We start from the raw sequence: 27,827 nt of genomic DNA, 5'->3' as shown, positions 1-27,827 counted from the left end.
AAGCTATAAAAATAGGTTATAAAATTACAGAGGAAAAAAATAATTACTAGAAAAAGAAGGGTTAACAAGAACATACACCTTTGCTTAACCTGAATTTTATAAAGGTTTATTTATTTATGTATTTGGGAGGCAGAGTTACAGGAGAGAGACCTAGAGAGATCTTCCATCTACTGGTTCACTACCTAAATGGCCTTAATAGCTGGGGCTGGGCAAGGCCAAAGCCAGGAGCCTGGAACTCCATCTGGGTTTCCCATATGGGCACAGGAGCCAAAGGACTTGGGTACTCCTTTGTTGCTTTCCCAGGTGCATTAGCAGGGAGCTAGATCAAAAGTTGAACAGCTGAGACTTAAATCAGCATAAATAAGGGATGTGAGTGTTGCAGGCAGCGGCTTAACTCGCTGTACCACAAAGCTAGCCCCTAATTTGTAATTTTTAGATGAAATATCAAAATATAAAAATTTTAAAATAACATTCATAAAGTTTACAATGCAATTATATAATTTACAAAATTACTTCATTTGAGGTACAAAAATTTTAGTTTGATAAAATTTATCAGCAAAGAGCCTTATAAAATTCTATAATCCTAGGATAGCCCTGTGGTGTAGTGGATTAAGCCACCATCTGTGATGCCAGTATCCCATATGTGCCTGGGAAAGAAGCTAAGGATAGCCCAAGGAATTGAGCCCCTGCCACCCACATGGGAGACCCAGATGAATCTCCTGGCTTTGGCCTAGCCCAGCCTTAGCAGCCATTTGGGGGAGTGAACCAAAGAATGGAAGATCTGTGTGTAGGGTGTATAGGGTGTGTGTGTGTGTGTGTGTGTGTCTGTTTCCTTCTTTCTATAACTCTTTCAAATAAAATAAATAATAAATCTTAAAAAAAAAAAAAAAAAGAGGATGTATTCTAAATAGTTACTCTTAAGAAGCAACCAAGAACTCTTAAAAATACAGGTACTGGCCGGCGCCGCGGCTCACTAGGCTAATCCTCCGCCTAGCGGCGCCGGCACACCGGGTTCTAGTCCCGGTCGGGGCGCCGGATTCTGTCCCGGTTGCCCCTCTTCCAGGCCAGCCCTCTGCTGTGGCCAGGGAGTGCAGTGGAGGATGGCCCAGGTGCTTGGGCCCTGCACCCCATGGGAGACCAGGAAAAGCACCTGGCTCCTGGCTCCTGCCATCGGATCAGCGCGGTGCACCAGCCGCAGCCATTGGAGGGTGAACCAACGGCAAAGGAAGACCTTTCTCTCTGTCTCTCTCACTGTCCAATCTGCCTGTCAAAAAAAAAAAAAAAAAAAAAAAAAAAAATACAGGTACTTGGGCTGGCGCCGTGGCTCACTAGGCTAATCCTCCACCTGCGGCACCGGGTACTAGTCCTGGTTGCTCCTCTTCCAGTCAAGCTCTCTGCTGTGGCCCGGGAAGGCAGTGGAGGATGGCCCAAGTGCTTGGGCCCTGCACCTGCATGGAAGACCAGGAGGAAGCACCTGGCTCCTGGCTTTGGATTGGCGCAACGCGCCAGCCATAGCAGCCATCTGGGGGATAAACCAACGGAAGGAAAACTTTTCTGTTTCTCTCTCACTGTCTAACTCTGCCTGTCAAAAAAACAAAACAAAACAAAACAAAAAAAAACCCAGGTACTTGGGTCCATACTCAGAGGTATGGTGTGGGAAAGGGACTAAGAATTTGTTTTTCTTGTTTTCTTTTTTTTAAGCTTTACTACTGATTTGGACTATGTAATTCAGAGAAGGGAAAGTAGTGTAATCAAAAACCTTAAGATATGCTTTCTACTAGATTTATTCTTTTAAAAAAAGACTTATTTATTTATTTGAAAGGCAGAGTTACAGAGGAAGAGGCAGAGGCAGAGAGAGAGAGAGAAAGAGGGGGAGAGAGAGAGAGAGAGAAATTCTTCCATCTGCTAAATCATTCCCCAAATGGCCACAATAGCCTGAGCTGGGCTGATCCAAAGCCAGGAGTCAGGAGCTTCTTCCAGGTCTCCCATATGGGTGCAGAGGCCCAAAGACTTTGGCCATCTTCCACTGCTTTCCCAGACCATCACAGAAAGCTAGATCAGAAGTGGTGCAGCCATAAATTCAGAAAACCTGCTTTATGGCTTTAAATTTTAAATTTTACTTATTTGAAACAGAAAGATAGAGATCTCCCATTCATTGGTTTGCTCCCTAAATGCCAGCAATAGCAGAAGCAGAGCCACTCTAATATGGGATGCCAGCATCCCAAGAGTCATCTCAATCACTACTCCAAACAACAGCCATTCTGCAAGTTTGGATGAGAATTTATTACGCATACTCCTTGGATTTCTGATTTAGCCCCTAAAGACTTTTGTTTCTTAATCATAAAAAAATCTTAAAGGGCATCCACTTTTCTTCAGCTAGTAAGATACTGAAATTTATGGATGAGCTAATGGGCTGGTATCACTGCTTTTAAGTGGCTTAAAACTGAAAGATCTTATGTTGAGAAATAAATTTTGTATTTTTATCTTTTAAGTCTATTTTTCAATACCTGATTTCAAACTCCTTGTATTATTATATCCTAGTGTATTCACCATGAAAGCAAGACTTACAGTAAAATAGATTCCAAAAAATAGTAGGAAAACAAAATCTTTGTAGCAAATACTAAAATAGTAGGAAAAATAGTAAAAATAGTAGGAAAACAAAATGTTGTGGCATAGCAGGTAAAGCTGCTGCCTGAAACACTGCTGCCTGAAACACTGCTGCCTGAAACACTGCTGCCTGCAAAGCTGATATCCCATAGTGGCACTGGTTCGAGTCCCAAGTGCTCCACTTCTGATCCAGCCCATTGCTAATGTGCCTGGGAAAGCAGCGGAAGATGGCTGAAGTGCTTAGGCCCCTACACCCACATGGGAGACCTGGAAGAAGCTTCTAGCTCCCAGCTTCGGCCTGGCACAGTTCATACCATTGCAGCCATTTGGGGAATGAACCAGTGGATGGAAGATCTCTCTTTGGGGCCGGCACTGTGGCATAGTGGGTAAAGCCACTGCCTGCAGTGCTGGCATCCCATATGGGTGCCAGTTTGAATCCTGACTGCTCCATTTCCGATTTAGCTCTTTGCTATGGCCTGGGAAAGCAGTAGGAGATGGCCCAAGTCCTTGGGCCCCTGCAGCCTTGTGGGAGACCTGGAAGAAGCTCCTAGGTTCGGATAGGTGCAGCTTCGGTTGTTGCGTCCATCTAGAGAGTGAACCATCGGATGGAAGGCGTCTCTCTCTCTCTCTATCTCTCTCTCTCCTTCCTTCCTCCCTCCCTCCCTCCCTCCGCCTCTCTGTAACTCTGCCTTTCAAATAAATAAATAAATCAAAAAATAAAATCTCTCTCTTCTCTCTTTCAGATCAATAAAATATATCTTTAAGGTCTTTTGGCACACTGATCAAGGTACTGGTTGGGATGCCTGCATCCCATGCTGGAGTGCCTAGATTTTACTTCCAGCTCCACTTCTGAGTTCAGCTTCCTACTAATATGTACCCTGGAAAGCAATGGGTGATGGCTCAAGTAGCTGAGACCCTGCCACTCACATGGGCGACCTGGACTGAGTTCCTAGCCCCTGGCTTTAAGCTTAGTCCAAGCCTGGCTGCTGTAGACACTGGAAAGTCAGCCAGCAGACAGAAGACATCTCTTTGTCTCTTTGCCTTTCAAATAAATTTTTAAAATACTAAGGTCCATTTAATATAGTAGCAATAATTTACTTTTTTTTTTTTTCAGATTGTTACACACTTCCTATTGATTAAAATTTAGTTTAGGCTGGCGCCGCGGCTCACTAGGCTAATCCTCTGCCTTGCGGTGCCAGCACACCGGGTTCTAGTCCCGGTCGGGGCGCCGGATTCTGTCCCGGTTGCCCCTCTTCCAGGCCAGCTCTCTGCTGTGGCCAGGGCCAGGGAGTGGAGGATGGCCCAAGTGCTTGGGCCCTGCACACCATGGGAGACCAGGATAAGTACCTGGCTCCTGCCATCGGATCAGACCTTTCTCTCTGTCTCTCTCTCTCACTGTCCACTCTGCCTGTCAAAAAATAAAAATAAATAAATAAATAAATAAGTAAGTAAAATTTATTTTATTTATTTACATTTTAAAGATCTATTTATTTAAAAGGTAGAGTGACAGAGAGAGAGAGAAAGAGAGAGAGAGAGAGAGAGAGAGATCTTCCATCCTCTGGTTCATTCCTCAAATGGCTGCAACAGCCAGGTCTGTACCAGGCCAACGCCAGCAGCCAGGAACTCCACCCTGGTCTCCCACATGAGTGCAGGGACCCAAGCACTTAGGCCATCTTCTTCTTCTTCTTCTTCTTTTTTTTTTTTTCCCACAGTCAGGAGCAAGCGCTGGGAATCGAACCTGCGCCCCCTGACAGGGACGCCTGCCCTTAGCAACCTGCTCTTTTTTAATTATTATTTTTTTTATTTTTATTTTTTGACAAGCAGAGTGGACAGTGAGAGAGAGAGAGAGACAGAGAGATAGGTCTTCCTTTGCCGTTGATTCACCCTCCAATGGCTGCCGTGGTTGGCGCACTGCGCTGATCCGATGGCAGGAGCCAGGTACTTATTCTGGTCTCCCATGGGGTGCAGGGCCCAAGCACTTGGGCCATCCTCCACTGCACTCCCTGGCCTTGGCCACAGCAGAGAGCTGGCCTGGAAGAGGGGCAACCGGGACAGAATCCGGCACCCCGACTGGGACTAGAACCCGGTGTGCCGGCACTGCAAGGTGGAGGATTAGCCTAGTGAGCCGAGGTGCCGGCTGGCCATCTTCTGCTGCTTTCCCAGGTGTATTAGCAGGGAGCTGGATGGGAAATGGAGCAGCTGATACTCAAATAAGCACTCTGATATAGTACACTGGTGTTGTGTGCAGTAATTAAACTGCTGTGTCACAAAGCCAGTCCTAAACAATTTTTAAACATCTACAAATATTATATTCAACAAAATTTACTGTCAAGAATATTAATTAGCCCTTTAGAAACTGACAATGCCTCCAAAATACACATAGAATAATATAGCAAACAACAGTTTAAAAAGTTAAAAATCATAGGTAAAAGTTACATAGCTTTTGGGATACCAGTAATGTTGTATATATGGCTCTATGTAATAGATTATAAAAGAAAAGTAAGATATACATTTAAGATTTGTATACATTTATTTCTGTACACTGTGCTTTAAAAAAATTCCACCCATTCTCTGCAGTTAAAAATAGCATGTCTTTCTCTAACATGCCAATAAAAGTATACATATTTAACCCACCTCAGTAGACTGCTTTCCACTGTAAGACATTTTCTTGATAGCCACCACTTCATTGGTACGCACATCTCGTGCCTAAAATTAAAAAAAAATGTTGTTTTAAAATGAACAGATTAAATCAGCACAATCATTTCTTTGAGAATAAAAGCACTTATAAGCTATCATGTGAAAAAGGACATAAAAACTGCTTTTAGGGGAGAAGCAATAGGGAGATATAAGTCAAAGAATGCAAAATACCAGACATATAGGATGAACAAGTCTAAAGATTAATAATAATGTAGATTACAGGCACCAGGCTGCTCCACTTCCCATCAAGCTCTCAGCTATGGCCTGGGAAATCAGTAGTAGATGGTCCAAGTCCTTGGGCCCCTGCGCCAGTGTGGGAGACCTAGAAGAAACTCCTGGCTCCTGGCTTCGGATTGGCGCAGCTCTGGCTATTGTGGCCAATTGGGGAGTGAACCAGCAAATGGAAGACCTCTCTCTCTCCCTCTCCTTCTCTCCGTGTAATTCTGAATTTAAAATAAATAAATAAATGATTAAAAAATTAAAAAAATGTCGATCTAATAATAATGTAGAATGAGGAATAAAGTTAATAAAATTCTATGGTATTACAGACTTAACAAAAGTAAGATGTTAGCTGCTCGTTTCTATGTGAGATGACAGGTACGTTAACCTACTTCACTATAGTAACCATTTTATTGTTTCTACTATTCTATAACTGCATATTGGAAATCTCAGATATATACAACAAATTAAAAAAATTTTTTTTTTCTTTGAGAGTCAGAGAGAGAAAGAGAGACAGAACAGAGTTCCCATTCATTCACTGGTATACTCTTCAAATGCTTGCATTGGCAAGGACTGGACTGGGTTGAAGCTGGAAGACACAACCCAGAACTCAATCTAAGTGACCCATGGAAGTGGCAGAAACCAAATTACATGAGCCATCACTACTGCCTCCTCCTAGAGCTGGTTATAAGAGTTGCTGCCAGGTATTGAACCCAGGCTCTCTGATGCAGGATATCAACAACTTAATTGGCTTCTGAACCTCTAGGCAACTGCCTACCCCTACAACAAAATTTACTCACAAAAGCACAAAAATAATCCTGCTCAAAAGAAAAAAAAAAAAAAAAAAAAAAAAAAGCAAAACCCTGTATCAAAGGCACTGCTCCCCCAATGCATACTGATACAATTTCAAAAATATACACAATATTTATTTTCGAAAGAGATATATTCAAAGAGGACATAGTCTATCCTCTATCTAATCCTTTCTACTCTACCCAGCAAATACCATATCATTCTACATGACTGACTCTTAAATTTTATTAAAGTATAATTTCTTAATCTCATCAAAGAATACATTTAATGTCTGTATTATTTACTGGATGTAAACCATACTCAAAATCATTGCATCACATTAAGTGCCTACATGCCAATAATTTTCTCAATGGGATTTTTTAAATAAAGATTTATTTATTTGAAAGCCAGAGTTACAGAGAGAGTAAAGGCAGAGAGAGAGAGAGAGAGGTCCGCCATCCAATGGCTCACTCCCCAGTTGGCTGCAAAGGCTGGAGCTGCACTGATTCGAAGCCAGGAGCCAGGAGCCAGGAGCTTCTTCCGGGTCTCCCATGCAGGTGCAGGTCCTTGGGTCATCCTCCACTGCCTTCCCAGGCCATAAAAGAGAGCTGGATCGGAAGTGGAGCAGCCGAATCGGCACCCATATGGGATGCCAGCGCTTCAGGCCAGGTCATTAACCCACTGCGCCACAGCACCAGCCCCAATGTGATTGTTATATAAGGCCCATCTGTATTTACAAAATACTCTGTTTTTCCTATATTCTATATTCCTCCACATTATTGTGTAGGGAGAAAAAAGAAACAAGTTCAGATTCAGACAAAACTGTATTTCAGAAAAAAGAATGTTTTTGTAATGCCTATTTCCTGGGTCCTACTTTCCTTATTTTGTGTCCAATCTAGAAGTCAAACAAATGTTAGCAACATAAAACATACACAGACACAGCCTGTGTCCAACATGTTCAAACAAAGAGATTTTACTAGGATGTATAACTAAATGTTAACAATGGCTATCTTTGCATCATGAAATCACAGATGGAATTTTTCTTACATCTATTTGTCTCCAATTTACAAATGGGAAGTAAACCAGAAGCACAAACTGTAAAGAATTTGAAACATTTTCTATAGAGCAAACATTTTAGGTGTGGTTGTATTCCTAAGGTTCCCATAAGGAAAGAGACTAAATCCATAATTTTACCATAATATTAAACAGCTATATACTATTTGTTGCTATGAGAAAATTGGTTCCCATTTTCTACAATACATTTACCAATTAAAATCTACTCTACACACACACACAATAGGTTCAGAATTGTCAAACAATATCCCTGTGAGAAAGTCACTAGTCTTAGAATATCTAACCAAATAACATGTCCAAGGTAATTAGATTACTTCTTCTCCTAAGAACTAGATTAGTTGTTCTCTCCTCCCTTTGTGTGTTTATGCTGCTCATTTATAATATGCTTAGGTTCATTTGTTACAGTTTGCATTCCATTTGGGTTTCACTCAAGCATGGCTGATAATATTTTGCTTTTTAAAGATCCATTTATTTATTTGAAAGGCAGAGCTACAGAGAGGCAGAGGCAGAGGCGAGAGAGAGAGGTCTTCCATCCGCTGGTTCACTCCCCTGGTGGTAACAATGACCAAAGCTGACCTCATCTGAAGCCAAGAGCCAGGAGCTTCCTCCGGATTTCCCACATGGGTGCAGGGGCCCACTGCTTTCCCAGGCCATAGTAGAGAGCTGGATTGGAAGTGGGGCAGCTGGGACACAAACCAGCGCCTATATATGATGCACCACAGACAGTGGCTTCACCCACTATACCAAAGTGCTAGCCCCACTGATAATATTTTTAATGAACATGACATAAAATTCACTCATCATAGTGAACACAATTAAGCAGATACCAGCCCTGGCAAAATTGAATGAAACTACTGTAAATATACATGCATAGGTATTTATGTGAACTTAATTTTTTATTTCTCATGGATTACTATCTAGAAATGGGATGTGTAGCTTATATGGTAATTATATGTTTAACTTTATAAGAAATTGTCAAACTGTTTTCCACAGTGCCAAGACCACTTAGCATTCCACCAACAATGTATGAGATTTCCAGGTGTTCTACTTACTCATAAGCTATATGTATTTCCTGAATTTTTTCCTTTCTGTTTTTTTTTTATAATGTAATTTATTTGAGTGGCAGATGTACAGAGAGAAAAGAGAGAGAGAGAGGGAGAGAGAGAGAGAGAGATCTTCTATCCACTGGTAACTGCCCAGATGGTTGCAATGGCCAGTGTTAGGCCAGGATGAAGCCAAGAGCCAAGAGCTTCTTCTGGGTTTCCTACATGGGTGCAGGGGCCCAAGCGCTTGGGCCATCTTCCACTGATTTTCCCAGGCACATTAACAGAGAGCTGGTTCACAAGTCAAGAAGATGGGACTCAAACCAGGATGCCAGCGTTGCAGGTTCATGGCTTTTACCTGCTACACCTCAACATCGGTCTCTTTTTAATTTTTCTAAAGGGATTCTAAAGATGGGTAGTGGTATCTCCATGTATTTTTAATTTCTGTCTCCCTAAGGACTAGTGATGCTGAACACTTTTTAATATTATTATTTGCCATCTGAACTGTTGTGGTGATGTTTCAATTTGGACCTTTACTCTGTATTAAAAATTTTTTTATTTGAAAGAGAGAGAGAGAGACAAAGAGAAAGAGAAAGAGATAAAGGATAGACAGAGTCAATTCCCATCTGCTGATTCACTCCCCATATGCCCATAACTGCCAGGGCTGGGCCAGGCCAAAGCTAGAAACTGGGACCCAACTATTTGAGCGAACATCCATTGCCTCCCAGGGTGCGCATCAGCAGGATGTTGGAATTGGGAGTACAACTGGGACTCAAACCCAGGCACTTGGATATGGAATGCAGGCATCCCAATCAGCAGCTTAACCACTGTGCCAAAAACTGCCCCATGATTAGTTATAAGGAGTTAATGTCCTTATTTTTGAGTATTTATAGAACTCTGAATATGTTCTGGATAAAAATTATTAAATTTGTAACTTAAAATTATTTTTGTCCAATTTGTGGTTTTCTTTTTCATTCTCTTAACAGTATTCTTTGAAAGGGCTGGCACTGTGGTATAGCAGGTTAAACCTCCATCTGCAAAGCCAATGCTGGCATCCCATATAGGGTGCCAGTTCAAGGCTCAGCTGCTCCACTTCCAATCCAGCTCCCTACTAATGCATCTGAGAAAACAGCAGAAGATGACCCAAGCCCTTGGGCCTCTGCACTCATGTGGGAGACCTAGAAGAAGCTCCAGGTTCCTTGATTTCACCTGGCCCAGCCTCAGCTGTTGCATCCATTTAAGTAGTGTGCCATCTGAGGAGTGAATAAGAGGATGGAACCAGAAGATGGAAGAGCTCTCTCACGCACTCTGTCTCTCCTCCTCTCTATGTAACTCTGCCTTTCAAATCAATCTTTAAAAAAAAAAAAAAAAAAAAAAGGTTTATTTATTTGAAAGTCAGAGTTAAAGAGAGAGAGAAGGAAAAACACAGGGGCCCAGGGACTTAAGCCATCTTCTACTGTTTTCCCAGGCCATAGCAGAGAGCTGGATTGGAAGTGGAGCAGCTGGGACTTGGATCGGCACCAATAAGGGATGCTGACACTGTAGGTGGTGGCTTTACCCACTAGGCCACAGCACCACCCCTCAAATAAATCTTAAAAGTATATAGTATTCTTTTTTCATTTTGATGAAGACCAATTTATAAATTTGTCCTTTTTTTAAACAATTTTTATTTGACAGATAGAGTTAGACAGTGAGAGAGAGAGAGAGAGAGACAAAGGTCTTCCTTCCATTGGTTCACTCCCCAAATGCCGCTACAGCCGGTGCTGTGCCGATTCGAAGCCAGGAGGCAGGTGCTTCTCCCTGGTCTCCCATGTGGGTGCAGGGACCCAAGTACTTGGGCCATCCTCCACTGCCCTCCCGGACCACAGCAGAGAGCTAGACTAGAAGAGGAGCAACCGGGACTAGAACCCGGTGCCCATATGGGACGCTGGCACCACAAGCGGAGGATCAACCTAGTGAGCCACGGCGCCAGCCCCTATAAATTTGTCCTTTATGGTTTTTGGTGTCATGATTTTTGGTGTCACGTCTGTGAACTCTGCACAGTCCAAGATAAAAAAGTTTTTTTCTGGTATTTTATCCTAGAAGCTTTATACTGTTATTCTTTATATTTAGTTCTATGATACATTTTACATTACTTTCAGTATAAAGTATGAAGTATGAGCAAAAGTTAATTTTCATACACATGCATGTCCATCTGTTAAAAAACCATCTATTAAAAAGAATATCCTTTCTCCAACTGAATTTTATTTCTACCTGCTAAAAAAATAACTGACTACTGCAGCCATTTACTGCAGTGGTTAAATTGTTGCTTGCAATGCTTACCTCCCATATTCAAATGCCTGGGTTTGAGACCTGTTTCCACTTCTGACTCTGGCTTCCTGCTAATGCACACCTTGGGAGCTCAAGTACTTAAATCCCTGTCACCTAGGTGGGAAATCTGAATTGAATTCCTGGCTCCTGGGGCTGGTGTTGTGGCACAGCATATTAATCCACTGCCTGTGATACTAGTGTACCATATGAGCAATGGATTGAATCCTGGATGCTCCACTTCCGAGCCTCCTCTCCGCTAATATACCGGGGAATACAGTGTAACATGGCCCAAGTCCTTGGGTCCCTGCCACCGATATAAGAAATCCAGATGAAGGTTCCTAGCTTCGACCTGGCCCAGTCCTTAGGAGCTGAATCAGTGGATGGAAGATCTCTATCTTCATCTTTCTAACAAATAAAATTCAAAAAATAATTTAAAAGAATCAACTGACAAGGCCAGCACTGTAGCCTAAAGAGTAAAGCTGCAGGGCTGGCACCGTGGCTCAGTAGGCTAATCCTCCACCTTATGGCGCCGGCACACCGGGTTCTAGTCCCGGTCGGGGCACTGGATTCTGTCCCGGTTGCCCCTCTTCCAGGCCAGCTCTCTGCTGTGGCCTGGGAGTGCAGTGGAGGATGGCCCAAGTGCTTGGGCCCTGCACCCCATGGGAGACCAGGAGAAGCACCTGGCTCCTGCCATTGGATCAGCATGGTGCGCCGGTGGCGGCGGCCATTGGAGGGTGAACCAACAGCAAAGGAAGACCTTTCTCTCTGTCTCTCTCTCTCTCTCTCTCTCACTGTCCACTCTGCCTGTCAAAAATAAAAAAAAATAGCCGGCGCCGCGGCTCACTAGGCTAATCCTCCGCCTAGCGGCGCCGGCACACCGGGTTCTAGTCCCGGTTGGGGCACCAGATTCTGTCCCGGTTGCCCCTCTTCCAGGCCAGCTCTCTGCTGTGGCCAGGGAGTGCAGTGGAGGATGGCCCAGGTGCTTGGGCCCTGCACCCCATGGGAGACCAGGAAAAGCACCTGGCTCCTGGCTCCTGCCATCGGATCAGCGCGGTGCGCCGGCCACAGCACGCCGGCCGCGGCGGCCATTGGAGGGTGAACCAATGGCAAAGGAAGACCTTTCTCTCTGTCTCTCTCTCTCACTGTCCACTCTGCCTGTCAAAAATAAATAAATAAATAAATAAATAAATAAATAAATAAATAAATATAAAAAAAGAGTAAAGCTGCTGTCTGCAGTGCCAGCATCCCATATGGGTACCAGTTTGAGACCCAGCTAGCTGCTCCACTTCTGATCCAGCTCTCTGCTGTGGCTTGGGAAAGCGATGGAAGATGGCCCAAGTGCTTGGGCCCCTGCACCCATGTGGGAGACCCAGAAGAAGCTCCTGGCTCCTGGCTTCAGATCAGCCCAGCTCCAGCCATTGCAGCCATTTGGGGAGAGAATCAACAGATGGAAAATCTCTCTCTCTGCCTCTGCCTTTCAAATAAATAAATAAATCCTTAAACAAATCAACTGACTATATTTGAGTGGGTCTATGTCTGGATTCTATTCTGTTTGACCGGCTTATGTATATATCCCTTTTTTTTTTTAGATTTATTTATTTATCTGAAAGAGCTACACAGAGAGAAGGAGAGGCAGAGAGAGAGAAAGAGGTCTTCCATCCACTGGTTCACTCCCCAGTTGGCTGCAACAGCTGGAGCTTTGCCAATCCGAAGCCAGGAGCCAAGAGCTTCCTCCGGGTATCCCATGTGGGTGCAGGGGCCCAAGGACTTGGGTCATCTTCTACTGCTATCCCAGGCCACAGCAGAGAGCTGGATCAGAAGTGCAGCAGCTGGGACTCGAACCAGTGCCTATAAGGGATGCTGGCACTGAGGGTGGCAGCTTTACCCACTACGCCACAGCACCGGCCCCTGTAAATATCCTTTGACCAATATCACTCTTCTGACCACTATATGTTTTTAGTAAATTAATTAGATAGACTGAGTTTATAACTGGTTACTTTCAAAATTGTTTTAGCTATTGTAGTAACTCTGCCTTTCTATAAAACTTATAGAATCTGCTTCTCAATACCTTTGCAAAATGACTGTTGAGATTTTGAATGTCATTGACTGAATTTCTACATCAATTTAAACAGAATTAATAGCCTAATAATATCTAGTCTTCCAATCTACAGAAGGTGTTATTTGATTTCTTTTATCCACGTTTAATGGTTTTCTGCATACAAATATTGCAAATATTCTGTTGATTTATATAATTTTTAGAAAGTTCTATAAATAGTATGCTTCAAATCTCAAATACCTGCTATTTACTACTAGAATATAGAAATACAACGGATTGCAGCAGAGCAGGTTAAGCTGCTGCTTGGGATATCTGCGTCCACTACTGGAGAGCCTAGGAAAAAGTCCCATATTAGAAGCCAACACCATGGTATAGTAGGTTAAGCCTCGGCCTGTGGCGCTGGCAATCCCTATGGACACCAGTTCACATCCCAGTTGCTCCACTTCTAATAAGGTTCCCTTCTAATAGCCTGAGAATGCAGTGGAAGATGGTTCAAGTGCTTGAGCCCCTGCACCCATGTGGGAGACCTGGAAGAAGCTCCTGGGTCCTGGCTTCAGATTGGCCCAGCTTAGGCCATTGTGGCCATTTGGGAGAGAACCAGCAGTGGAAAATCTGTCTCTACATCTCTCTGTCTGTAACTCTGCCTCTCAAATAAATACAATAGACCTTAAAAAAAAAAAAAAAAAAGTCTCATATTAGCTTCCTGTTAATGTGCCCTGGAGGCAATAGCAGATAATGGCCACATACTAGGTTTCCTGCCATCCACATGGGAGACCCCAGGCTCCTGGCTTTGGTAGGGTCTAACCCCAGCTGTTGCAGGCATTAAGGGGAAACAACCAGCAGATGACAAATCTCCTTCTCTGTCTCCCTCCCTCTCCTCTCTCTCTGTCATTCTGCCTTTCAAATAAATAAATTTTTTTGGGAAAAAAAAGATTTTTCTGTATTGTTCACATATCCTATAACCTTACTAAACTCACTTATTAGTTCCAGGAATTCTTAAATAGACGGTATAGAATTTTCCAATATATACAATCATGTTTTCTATGACATGGTAACATACAGGTAGATCTTAAAAAGTATTTTCCTCAGGGCCAGCACCATGGCACACTGGGTTATTCCTCCGCCTGCGGCGCCGGCATCCCATATGGGCACGGGTTCTAGTCCCGGTTGCTCCTCTTCCAATCAAGCTCTCTACTATGGCCTGGGATAGCAGTAGAAATGGCCCAAGTGCTTGGGACCCTGAACCCACATGGGAGACCAGGAAGAAGTACCTGGCTCCTGGCTTTGGATCGGCGCAGCTCCGGCCGTTGCGGCCATTTGGGGAGTGAACCAATGGAAGGAAGACCTTTCTCTTTGTCTGTCTCTCTCACTGACTGCAACTCTACCTGTCAAATAAATAAATAAAATCTTTAAAAAAAAAAAAACTATTTTCATCTTCATTTCTTTAAGATAAACAGCAAAAAATATTTAAACAAAAAATTATGACATATTGTGAACTTATAATACATGTCCACGTAATACATGACAAGAACAACAGAAAGGATATGGAGCAAGTAAATAATAACTACATTTTACGTGAAGTGATCCAGTATTAACAAATGGACTGAAAAGAGCAGGGGATATTCCTCTAGTAGAGAATACAGTAACAAAAAAGTTTGTGAACTTGTCTGTTTACATACTATGTAGAACAGAACCAAGTGAGGGTAATGAATAACTGAAGAACATAATTCTATATGCCATCTATTCTCACTACCAGGTCAAAAACAAACTAGATGATGTTAAGAGAAAGCGAGGAATAAGAGTGAGTATAGGCTGGCGCCGCGGCTCAATAGGCTAATCCTCCACCTGGCGGCGCCGGCACACCGGGTTCTAGTCCCGGTCGGGGCGCCGGATTCTTTCCCGGTTGCCCCTCTTCCAGGCCAGCTCTCTGTTGTGGCCCGGGAAGGCAGTGGAAGATGGCCCAAGTGCTTGGGCCCTGCACCCCATGGGAGACCAGGAGAAGCACCTGGCTCCTGCCTTTAGATCAGCACAGTGCGCCAGCCGCAGCGGGCCAGCCATGGCGGCCATTGGAGGGTGAACCAATGGCAAAGGAAGACCTTTCTCTCTGTCTCTCTCTCACTATCCACTCTGCCTGTCAAAAAAAAAAAAAAAAAGAGTGAGTATAAAAAAAGAAAATATAATCAATCTTTTTGTTTCCAACCAGGAAAATGCCTGAGAAGATCCACTTGAGGTCTAATAAGAATGATCTGAAATCACTATATCAATTACTTATATGAAAAAATTTTTAAAGATTTTATTTATTTATTTGAGAGGTACAGTTACAGAGAGGAAGAGAGAAAAGTGTTCCATCTGTTGGTTTACTTCCCAAATGGCTGCAGCAGCTGGAGCTAAGTCAATTGAAAGCTGGGAGCCAGTGGGCACTTCTGGGTCTCTCACACAGGATTGGAAGAAGAGCAGCCAAAAACAAACAAAAAAAAGGAAATAAAGGCATGATTTCAGAGTTTTTAGTGAATCATTGAAGTACAACAGAAATACTGTATTTCCATTTGTGATACAGAAAGTTCACTGTCAAGGGCTGGTGCTGTGGCACTGTAGGTTAAGCTTCCACCTGTGGCACCAACATCCCATATAGGTACCAGTTCGTGTCCTGGCTGCTCTTCTTCCAATCCAATTCCCTGCATGGGAGACCCAGAAGTAGCTCCTGGCTCCTGGCTTCAGATCAGTCCAGCTCCAGCCTGTGGCCATTTGGGGAGTGAGCCAACGGATGGCAGGTCTGTCACTCTGCCTCTGCCTCTACCTGTCTGCAACTCCGCCTTTCAAATAAATAAATAAATCTTAAAAAAAAAAAAAAAAAAAAAAAGCTTACTTTTTTGTTGATCTTAAAAAGTGAGATGACACATTTATCTGTTATTTCCTGGTGGAAGATTTTACTAAATAGTGCTCTTTTGTGGGATTTATAAGTTTTGTATTTTTAATGGCTACATAAATTGTTAAGTGTTGTTGCATTAGTTTTAGAAAACTATTTTCATACTGGCACTGTGGTGTAGTAGGCTAAGCCTCCGCCTGTGGTATAAGCATCCCATATTGCCACGGGTTTGTGTCTTGGCTGCCCCTCTTCTGATCCAGCTCTCTGCTATGACCTGGGAAAGCAGTAGAAGATGGCCCAAATGCTTGGGCACCTACACCCTTGGGAAACCTGGAAGAAGCTCCTGGTTTCTGGCTTCTGGCTTCAGATCCTCTCAGGTCCAGCGGCCAAGCTGCAGAGTGAACCAGTGGATGGAAGACCTCTCTTTCTCTCTGCCTCTCCTTCTCTCTCTGTGTAACTTTTTTAAATAAATAAATTAATTAAAAACAAAACAAAACAAAACAAAACAAAACTATGGTACTGATAGAAAGATACACTGACAAACTGAAGAGAATTTAAAGTTCAAAAATAAACCTATACAATACGGCCAGCTGATGTGGGGAAAGAACAGTGTCTTTACTGGATGATCTGAGAACAAGATTTTCATACACAGGGGCTAGCACTGTGGCATAGTGGGTAAAGCTACCATTTTATCGAAAATACAGAGAGACAAAGACAGAGTTCTTTCATTTGCTGTTTCACTCTCTTAATGGCCACAGGGGCCAGTCCAAAGTCAGGAGCTAGAGACCCATGTCTTCCATGGGTTCAGAGGCCCAAGCACTTGGACCATATCCCGCTGCTTTCCCAGATGCATAAGCAGAGAGCTGGGTCAGAAGTAGAGCAGCTGGGACCCCAAACAACACCCATATGTGATGCCTGTACACCACAGCACCAGCCCTTACATCCTTGTTTTTAATTTTGAGTACATACTTAGGACTGGAATTGCCAGTTCTTATGATAGTTGTGTACTTAACTTTTTGAAGAACTGCTAAACGGCACCCTAACAGCTATACTATTTCCATTCCCACCAGCAGTGTAAGACCACTTCAGTTTTTCCACATCCTTGATCATGCCTGTTAATTTCTGTTATTTTGATTATGGCTATACCACTAGGTGTGAAGTAGTGTTTCATTCAGATTTCTTTTTAAAAGATTTACTTACTTGAAAGGCAGAGTTACAGAGAGAGAGAACAAATAAGATCTTGCATCCACTGGATCACTCCCCAGATGACCACAACTGCTCATGCCTGGAGCCAGAAATCCATCCAGGTCTCCCTAAGCACTTGGTATATTTTCCACTGCTTTCCCAGGTGCACTATCAAGGAGTTGGAGTGGAAGTTGAGTGCCCTGAACTTGAACTGGTGTGGTGTTCATATGGGATGCTGACATTGCTGGCTGTGGCTTATCCTGCACAAAAACCGTTCCTTGTGATTTTGATTCATGTTCTGTTTCACTAATGACTGATGATGTTGAACACCTTTTCATGTACCATCCATGTATCTTCTGTTCAAGTCTTTTGCCCATTTTAAAATCTGGGTGGTTTATTGCTTTGTTGTTGAGTTGTCTTTATGTATTTGGGATACTAAAACCTTATCAGATATGCGATTTGCAAATGCTTTCTCCCCTTCTATAGTTTAGCTTTTCACATTCTTTATAATGTTTTTTGATACACAGATGCTTTAAAATTGATGAATTTGAATTTATAACTTTTATCTTTCATTGCTTTTTTCCCCATTCCTTAGCAAATTTAAGGTCTTAAAGATTTACTCCTATATTTTCCTCTAAGAGTTTTATGATTTGAGCAGTTACAAAAGAGAACATCAAAAAAAAATTGTGGGAAATGGAATTAAAAGGTAAATTTATTTTGGTGCAAAGAAGTTTTGAAATCCATGCATATGAAGGGGTCTTCAAAAAGTTCCTGGAAAGTGTACATTCTGAAAGAATTTTACAGAATGAGGTAGGCTCACTACTGTTGCTCCAGTCATAATCTTTAATTCTACTCTTTTGAGAAAAGATAGGATTTATTGCTGGCCATCAAAGAGGGAGGAGAAGGGGACTCAAATCTGCTTTTTAGGTCAAGGGTTTGGAGAAGGCTTTTTGGATAAGGTAGAAGAAAAACTTGCCTATCACAAAAGTGACTTCTGATTGGAGGGGTGTAGAATCAGGCCACCACGGTAAGACGGACTTTTAATTCTGGATTTCTGTGTTCAACAGTTCTCTGAACCAGCTCAGATAAACATAGTTTTGGTGTTGCTTTGGTTTCCTTGTTTTTTTTTTGTTTTGTTTTGTTTTGTTTGTTTTGTTTTGTCTTGGACAGGCAGAGTGGACAGTGAGAGAGAGAGAGAGAAAGGTCTTCCTTTTGCTGTTGGTTCACCCTCCAATGGCCGCCGCCGCCGGCGCACCGCGCTGATCCAAAGGCAGGAGCCAGGTGCTTCTCCTGGTCTCCCATGGGGTGCAGGGCCCAAGCATTTGGGCCATCCTCCACTGCACTCCCAGGCCAGAGCAGAGAGCTGGCCTGGAAGAGGGGCAACCAGGAAAGAATCCGGTGCCCCGACCGGGACTAGAACCCAGTGTGCTGGCGCCGCTAGGTGGAGGATTAGCCTAGTGAGCCGCGGCGCCGGCCTGGTTTCCTTGGTTTTAATGGGTAGATTTTCCTTTTTCTACATATGCCCAGATTGCATGACATTCTGATCTCTGCTTCGGGTTCCTTCTCTACATGCACAACCATTTCCTAAAAAGTAGGGACTTTAAAAAATTACGATCAGATCCAATAAGATGGAGAAACTTTCAGGAAAAAATGGAGAAACAAAAAAGAAGTTTTTGAGTTTTGATGTCAGGAGAGATCCAAGAAAGGGGCAGTTCAGCATCAAAAAATACATGGATATAAAAAATTCTTTGTATTAACCAAGATAAGTTTATCATCCAGTCCTATTTTCCACATAATTTTTGGAATACTTCCTATTTAGGTTATTGATCCAGTTTTTATCTTTCTTTAATTTTTTATTTATTTGAAAGGCAGAGACACAGAGACAGAAGCAGAAAAGAGAGAGCTTCAAGCCACTTGTTCATTTTCCAATGCCTACATAAGCCAGAGCTGGGCCAGGCAATAGCCAGGAGGCTGAAACTTAATCTGGGTCTCTCACTTGGGTGACAGGGACTCAAGTACTTGAGCCATTGTCTTTTGCCCTCCCAGAGTGAGCATTAGCATGAACCTGGATCCAAAACAAAGCTAGGATTTGAACCAAGGCACTCTCATGAGATGTGGATATTCCAAGCTGTGTCTTAATTTCTTCTGTGTGTTTAAAAAGCCTCTTTTTAAAAAAAGTTATACAGGTAGAGTTATAGAGGCAGAGAGAGAGAGAGAGAGGGAAGGAAAGAGAGAGACAGGTCTTCCACGCGCTGGTTCACTCCCCAGATGGACGCAACGGCCAGAGCTGCACCAATCTGAAGCCAGGAGCCAGAGTTACACAGAGAGAGAAGGAGACACACACACACACACACACACACACACACAGAGCAAGAGAGAGACAGAGAGACAGAGAGAGAGAGAGAGAGAGAGAGAGAGAGAGAGGTCTTCCATTTGCTGCTTCACTCCCCAATGGCTGCAATGGCCGGAGCTGGGCCTATCCAAAGCCAGGAGCCAGGAGCTTCCTCTGGGTCTCCCACGTGGGTACAGGGGCCCAAGGACTTGGGCCATCCTCCACTGCTTTCCCAAGCATATTACCAGGGAGCTGGATCAGAAGTGGAACATCTGGGATTGGCACCCATATGGGATGCCAGCGCTGCAGGCCAGAGCTTTAACCCACTGTGTCAGAACGTCAGCCCTGATTTTATTTTATAATGGCCTCAAATCAAGAGCATGTGGAGGGTTACCCCAAAGTACTGGGACAGCCCCAAAAATAAGGGCAGCGCAGGCTCCTCAGCTCCTCCCAGCAATGTGAATCATCTACCTTAGAAAATCTATTGGATCATGGGGAAAACAACCTAAATGAGAATGGAGCACTATTACAAGTATTCATCTCAGGCTACTGTCTATGTTACAGTAATTGTAGGTAAAATGGCACCATCTTCCTAAGCCCAGCCTGGCTTACTAGAAGTCAGTTGACCAAATGGCCCAATCACAAGCATCAGCTCCACCCCCACCATAATGGGACTTGCTGCTCCCATTTCCTTATTTATGCAAAGTTATATAAGACCTGTTCTCTCAGTAAAGGCTGTTCTCTCATGCGTGGTAGTCAGTCTATCAGGCTATCACCACCTGACAATAAATCTTCTCCCTTACTCAGTTTGGTGTTTTGTGGTGGCCTTTCCTTTCAGTAATAGTCAACTTCTAGATGCCCTGCCTACACGCTGCTCCCTTGCAGGATGTTCAATAAATTTATCTCTGTTCACTCAGAGTGCTCTGAGAGATTCTTTCACCACCCTGGACACCAGCCTCAGTAGAGCTCTTCCTATGATAACGCATTTTGGTGCTATCAAATCAAGATACGGCAAAGAGATGTTCAAAGCACTTCCAATAAGTTAAAAGGTAACTTATTAAAAGTTCTCTGCTTAGTAAGTAAATAAAAAAATCATGCTTAGGGAAATATTCTAACCATGACATTGTCGGAAAGAAAATAATCATGCTACTTTTGCTGCTGCACTTCAAAATACAAAAGCTATGAACTTGGTGTGCTTAGTCAATATGTGAATGGCATTAATTTATAGAGTTTGGCACCATCAGCAGTTTCAAGCACCCACTGAGTATTTTGGAATATATCCTCTGAGGATAATGTGGGAACTACAAGTTTTGAAATGGGAAAAGTCAAGGAGATAAAGTTCATGAGCTGGAGGCCACACTTACCCCATCCCATGTAATCCTATCATCAATCAGATGACACCTCCCTAAGATGTACCTCCCCTTACCTGGGACCTAGGGGCAGTACTATGTAACCACTCCCTTTTTCAAAGTTAATAAAACCCCAGTGAAGAGGAGGGGTGCTCTCTCTCTCTCTCTCACCTCGTGGACCCAGAATGAGCAGAGCAGGGTATGAAACTCTCTTTTTACCTTTCCTGGCCCACTCTCCCTAAATGAAGCCCTCATGTGCCTGAATGGTTTCTTTTTTTTTTTTTTTTTTATCTGATGGCAGGAGCCAGGTACTTATCCTGGTCTTCCATGGGGTGCAGGGCCCAAGGACTTGGGTCATCCTCCACTGCACTCCCTGGCCACAGCAGAGAGCTGGCCTGGAAGAGGGTCACCGGGACAGAATCTGGCGCCCCGACCGGGACTCGAACCCGGTGTGCCGGCGCCGCAAGGCGGAGGATTAGCCTAGTGAGCCACGGCGCCAGCCTGCCTGAATGGTTTCTAAATAAACCTTACCATGCTGCATGCCGCTTGTGCCTGTGCTTAGAATTCTACTCTAAGTAAAAGGCAAGAGCCTGCAATATTAATTTTGGCCCAACCTAACCCCAACACTTTTGTCTAACTAGAATAGGCAGCAAAGTGGGGGGAACGCATACAAACTTATTAATGTGCAAAAACACAGGAGCTATTTACAAAATAGGAGGTTCAAAGGGACAGACAGCTGAAGCTTAAATAGCACTGAGCTACAGATGTAAAACAAGGACTTGAAACTGCTGGGGGGGTAGTGAAAGGAACCTATGAGGAAGGCAATGTAAAAAAAGTTGTTCTATTCTATTAAGGATAAAGTCTCTCAGGTAATAGTCTTCAAAAGACCATTTGTGGTAACTTCTGTACTGACCAGGTATCAGACTCCCAATCTCTTATTCCTGTGAAAAGATATTTCCAAAAAAAACTAGTAGCAGGGAAACATCAAACAGAAAAGCATCTGACTCCCATCTGCTATTCATCTTACTAACATACAGGGACATAATTTTTTTTTTTTTATTGAGAGGTAGAGTTATAGACAGTGAGAGACAGAGAGAAAGGTCTTCCTTCCGTTGGTTCACCCCCCAATTGGCCGCCACAGCTGGAGCTGCACCGATCCGAAGCCAGGAGCCAGGTGCTTCTTCCTGGTCTCCCCATGCGGGTGCAGGGGCCCAAGCACTTGGGCCATCCTCTACTGTCCTCCCGGGCCACAACAGAGAGCTGGACTGGAAGAGGAGCAACCAGGACTAGAACCCGGCGCCCATATGGGATGCCGGTGCTGCAGACAGAGGATTAACCAAGTGAGCTGCGATGCCGGCCCCGACATAAATTATTTTCTAAAAGGACACTTTTTCAGGACCATTCATGTGTCTGCAAAGGTATGTAGTTTGCTAAATAATCAACTCAAAGTATGCACCAAAGAAATTTATTTGGGGTGGGATATTTTGATGTCCTTTAACTCATCTTTTGTTAAAACACATGGAGGGCAGGCACTGTGGCATGGAGGGTAAAAGCCACCACGGGCAGTGCCAGTATCCAATATGGGTGCTGGTTCAGGTCCTGGCTGCCCCATTTCTGATCCAGCTCTCTGCTATGGCCTAGAGGAAGCTCCTGACTCTTGGCTTCAGATCAGCCCAGCTCCGGCTGTTGTGGCCGTTTGGGGAGTGAACCAGCGGATGGAAGACCTCTCTCTGCCTCTCTGTAACTCTTTGCCTTTCAAATAAATAAACCTTAAAAAAAAAAAAGCACATGGCCTTTTGTCCCTGGTTTCTGAAAGGACTCTAGAGCAGTTAGATTGATAACCAAGGAAAGACAGTCTTTTGTTATTTATAGCAAACACCTTACAACAACATCTGAGCTTATGTTAATGACCTGATTTCTGGAAAATCATCCCTAGATAAACTCAGTATGGTGGACTGGTTGCCAGGGGAACCAAATATTTCCAGAGAGTTGGAACTAACAGCTCCATTACTCTCTTCAGGGGGAGGGGCTAAAGACTGAGTTCACCCCTGATGGCCAATTATTTAATCAATTAATCAATGACTATAATGTAATGAATCCTCCATAAAAACCCAAAGGATTGAGTTCAGGGGTTTCCTGAAGGTGAACAAGAACACAATCACGGGGTACTAGGTTAAGCTGCAGCCTGTGATGATGGCATCCTATATGGGCACTAGTTTGAGACCTGACTACTCCACATCTAATCCTGCTCCCTGCTAATGCTCCTGGGAAAGCAGAAGAACTTAGGCCCCTGCATCCATGGGGGAGACTGGAAAGAAGCTCCTGGCTCCTGCCTTCAGCCTGGTCCAGCCCTAGCTGTTGCGGCCTTTTGGGGAATGAACCAGTGGATAAAAGATCTCTCTGTCTCTCCCTCTCTTTCTGTGCAATTCCTTTAAAACAACAAAAAAGGCAGAAGGTGGTGCAACCCAAGCAAGAAGCTCCTTGCTCTGATCATTTCCAGACCTTGCCCCATATATTTCTTCATACATCAAATAATATAGTAATATTTTATAGTAATAAATGTGTTCCCCTGAGTTCTATAGGCTGGCTCTAGCAAATTAAAACATAAAAGAGGGTCATGGGAACCCCAATTTATAGCTAATCTATAAGAAGCACTGGTGATACAACCTGGACCTTGTGAATGTTACATGAAGTACAGACAGTTTTGTGGGACTGAGCTCTCAATCTATGGAATTTCCTGGTTCAAATGTCAGAATTTAATTCAAGGATACTCAGCCTGTACCTGCTACACAATCAATTGCTTGCTTATGTGTAAAGAAACATACTTGATGTCAGAAAAGTACTTTGGGAGCACAGTGGGAGAAATTCAGTTTGTCTTTTCTCTTTAGCATCTCTTCATATGACTGTTTTTTTACTCTGACATTACTGACATCAAGTCTTTAACACTTACAAAATACACTGCTCCAAAGCTTCCATGGCCAATTTCTCTGAGATCTGTGAAGAGCTTCTCTGGATCTTCTTTGAAAAACAGCTCTGCAATTTCCGGGTCCTTTAGGCTGCCCGCTCTGTTAGTTGATGGCATCCTGCTGGGCAGTCAGCTGTCTGATTCTAATTTTATATTGCTATCCCAATCCTTGGTTCATCTGTATGAATGAAGCCACGCTGACATAAACTACTGTAGAGAAATAAGAAAAGAAAAAAAGTCAGGAAAGGCAGTTGCTATTAAGAATAATTAGTATAAGTTAATTTACTGACAACATCTACAAAATTCTCAGGCCTAGAACTTCACTGAAAACACAACACTACCATCTGTTGCAACCATTCCTAAATCTGACAGTAGATTACCATAACCTACAGCACTTAAAATTTTTTCCTGGGGCCAGCAACCTATTTTGGCACTAGTTTGGAGTCTTGACACCCCACTTTCCATCCAGCTTCCTGCTGATGTGCCTGGGAAAGCAGCGGAAGATGGCCCAAGTACTTGGGCCCCTGTACTCATGTGGGAGAACCAGATGAAGCTCCTGGCTTTTGCTTGACTTAGTCCTAGCCATTATAGCCATTTGGGGAGAGAACCTGTAAATGGAAGATTTCTCTCTCTTCTCTCTCCCTGTTACTCTGCCTTTATTTGTTTCTTTTTTCCTTTAAGATTATTTATTTATTTATTTATTTGAAAGAGAGAGAGAGGGAGAGCAGAGAGATCTTCCATGTACTGGCTCACTCCCCAAATGGTTGCAATGGCTAGGGCTGGGCCAGGCCAAAGCCAGAAGCCTGGAGCTTCTTCCAGGTTTCCCGTATGGATGCAGGGGGCCCAAGCACTTGAGCCATTTTCCACTGTTTTCCCAGGAACATTAGCAGGGAACTAGATTGGAAGTGGAGCATCAAGGACTTGAACTAATGTCCATATGGGATGCTGGCATTGCAGGTGGCAGCTTAACCCATTACACCATGATGCTACCCCCTCTAACAGTGCCTTTCAAATAAATAAAAATAAATTAAAAATAAATTTTTGGGGGGACCGGCACTGTGGCGTAGTGGGTAAAGCCGCTGCCTGCAATGCCAGCATCCCATATAGGCACCGGTTCAAGACCTGGTAGTTCCACTTCCAATTCAGCTTTCTGCACTCCCATGGGAGACTCAGAGGAGGCTCCTGGCTCCTGGCTCCTGGCTTCCGATCGACACAGCTCTGGTCAGTGCGGCCGAATGGGGAGTTACCCAGTGGATGGAAGACCTCTCTCTCTGCCTTTATTTCTCTCTCTCTGGTAACTCTGACTTTCAAAAAAATAAAATCTCAAAAAAAATTTTCTACAGCCAGCGCCGCAGCTCACTAGGCTAATCCTCCGCCTTGCGGCGCCAGATTCTGTCCCGGTTGCCCCTCTTCCAGGCCAGCTCTCTGCTGTGGCCAGGGCCAGGGAGTGGAGGATGGCCCAAGTGCTTGGGCCCTGCACACCATGGGAGACCTGCAGAAAATATGAATTTAACAGATAACTGTTTCCCATAAACCTGATTTACATTAAAACGCGGCCTTCACCAACCCTACCTCATTCGATAAGAAGATATTAGAACACCAATAAATTCCCTGGTAGTTCTATTATCAATTCCTTTATATCAGATTAACCAATTTAAAAACTGATTGTTATAACTGACAAGCTCAGATCTGAGTTCTGGAATGACATTGCCTGGATATGCAACCAGGCAATAGTATTTCCTTTTCTTTCTTTTTTTTTTTTTTTTAATCATTTTATTTATTTGAAAGAATTACAGAGAGAGGTAGAGCCTTAGGGAGAGAGATAGGTCTTCTATCCACTGGTTCACTCCCCAATTGACCACAGTGGCCAGACCTGAGCTGATCTGAATGAAGCCAGGAGCTTCCTCCAGGTCTCCCACACGGTTGCAGGGGCCCAAGGACTTGGGTCATCTTCCACTGCTTTCCTAGACCATAGCAGAGAGCTGGACTGGAAGTGGAACAACCAGGTCTTGAACCAGCGCCCATATAGGATGCTGGTGCTGAAGGCAGCAGCTTTAACCTGCTGCGTCACAGCGCTGGCCCAGTATTTTTAAACTGTGAACTTAGTCTCATTTTCCTAATCTGTAAAATGAAAATAATTCTTATTTCATAGAGTAGTTGTAGCAGGTGAGTTAATAAATTAAAGCATAGACTAGTACTCTAACACAGTGAGCACTATAGTAACTATTAACTATTTTAACCTGCTTAAATTCAGCTGTTTACTTCAAAACTGATTTCATAGACTGGTAAGGAAAAAAAATCCATCAAATTCTACCCATGCCCTTTATATGAGTAGATCTCATTTCTAGTGAAATAAGAATTCTTCCTCAAAAACTCTTTTGCAACTACATAGAAACACATTTATGTCTTTGCTACTTTCCAACATGCAATACAAAGGCCAAATTGTTAATGTATATTTCATTTCTAATATAAATCCAATGCTTCCACATATATTTAAATTGATTTCTCTGCTCTGGAAGTATCCTAGGAAAGTCTCGATTGTACTCTTCAAAGAATACATGACCAGGGCCAGTACTGTGGTGCAATGGATTAAGCTGCACTTATAATGCTGGCATTCCATATGAGTCCCCACTGCTCCACTTCCAATCCAGCTCCCTCTAAAGTGCCTGGAAAAGCAGCAGAAGTTGGGCCAGGTGTTTGGGTGCCTGCCACCCACATGGGAGATCTGGATGGAGTTCCAATTTCCTGGCTTTGGTCTGGTCTAGTGCTGCCATTTGGGGAGTGAACCAGCTGATGGAAGATCTCTCTCTCTCTCTGAAACTGCTTCAAATAAATAGATAAATCTTAAAAAGAAAAAAAAAAAGAATATAGGACCACAGTAAAGTCACTTAAGTTCTCATTCCTAAAATGAGATGATTGAACCAATTTCCTTATTAAGTGTTAATATTCAATTAATCAAACTCTTAAAAATTTAGTATTACCTAAAACCTCATTTGAAAGATCAAAATTTCCTCACCAGTTCATGATGTGCATTTTCCCTTTTAACTGCATAACAAATTCACACTCAAAATTTCAATGTTTTAAATGTCAATGTAAAATTTTAACTCTAACTGGAAGAGTTGGTCAATCTTCATGCTCCCAAAATATCTTGCAGCATTTTCCATATTATATTGGAATTATTTTTTTCCTCTCTCTGTCCTAGATAGGCAAGTACATTGTAGCTCATTCAAATTTTTTTTAAGAATTATTTATTTATCCGAAAGGCAGAATGACAGAAAGAGAGAGGGAAGAACAGAAAGATCTTCCAGCCACTAGTTCACTCCCACAAAAGGCCCCAACAGCCAGGTCTGGTCCAGACTAAAGCCAAAAGCCAGGAACTCCATCCAGGTCTTCCATACAGATGGCAGGAGCCCAATACTTGGGCCATCTTCCACTGCCTTCCCAGGCCCATTAGCAGAAAGTTGGATAGGACAGGCCAATTAGCAAGTAGCCCATCAGAAGGAACAGCCAGGATCCAAACCAGCACTCCAACATGGGATGCTGGCTGGCTTAACCCCCGGGGCCACAACACCAGCCCTTTAGTCATTTTTGCATCCACTCTCTATCTCCTAAAGTAATTATATAAATATTTATGAAAACAAAATAATGCACTAATTCTCCTCTTCCATACAAGCTCTAAAAATGATTCCACTTCCACAAATATTTACTAAACAATAGTATGCTGAACATTATTATAAGCAAAACTATTTTCTAAAGATTTATTTATTTATTGAAAGGCGCAGGATATTTGCTACAGATAGAAGAAGAGATAGCAAAACAGAAAGCCAGCAAATAAGATCTTCCACCCACTGGTTCACTCCCCAAATGGCAGCAACTGCCAGGCCAAAGTCAAGAGCTTCATTCGAGTCTCCAACATGAGTGGCAGGGGCCTCAGAACTTGGGCCATCTTCCACTGCTATCTCAGACATATTAGCAAGGCGCTAGGTAGGAAGTGGAGCATACAGGACTTGAACTGTTGCCCATATAAGATATCAGGTTCTCAAGTAGCAGCTTAAATCCCTATGTCACAATGCTGGGCCTAAGATAAACTCTTATTAAAGCTGATAGAAGTAGAGTAAATTCATCACGATTAACACTTTGCAGAAAATTAGATTGACAAGAAATAATGAGAACTGGAATGTCTTCTCCATCAAATATTAGATTACACAACTCAGTACCCTGAGAAGTATGTAAAATTTTTATGTATCAGTTAAAAATGAATTCTTTAAAGCCCCACAAAACTATAGCCATCACAAATCACAAGAACAAAATACTAAAAAAAGAAAGACAAACATA

General features: G+C 43.1%; 1 protein-coding gene across 5 annotated transcripts in view; it reads right to left on the bottom strand.

Moving 5' to 3' along the window:
* The window catches only part of TAOK1 (TAO kinase 1), a 174,660-nt gene that overhangs the window by 77,554 nt on the left and 69,279 nt on the right, over positions 1-27,827 (bottom strand). For all 5 annotated transcript variants that reach the window (XM_051824586.3, XM_002718911.6, XM_070061154.2 and 2 more), the window contains 2 exons: positions 23,478-23,702; positions 5,242-5,313 (listed from right to left, as the gene is read on the bottom strand). In XM_051824586.3, coding sequence (XP_051680546.1) covers positions 5,242-5,313; positions 23,478-23,609 — 204 coding nt within the window. In that variant the 5' untranslated portion in view covers positions 23,610-23,702. The remainder of the gene's footprint in view (positions 1-5,241; positions 5,314-23,477; positions 23,703-27,827) is intronic.

The sequence above is a fragment of the Oryctolagus cuniculus genome, chromosome 17 (assembly GCF_051225735.1).
Source record: "Oryctolagus cuniculus isolate XC-2025 breed Fujian yellow rabbit chromosome 17, ASM5122573v1, whole genome shotgun sequence".
Lineage (NCBI taxonomy): Eukaryota > Metazoa > Chordata > Mammalia > Lagomorpha > Leporidae > Oryctolagus > Oryctolagus cuniculus.
This window is presented reverse-complemented; position numbering and strand designations above follow the sequence as displayed.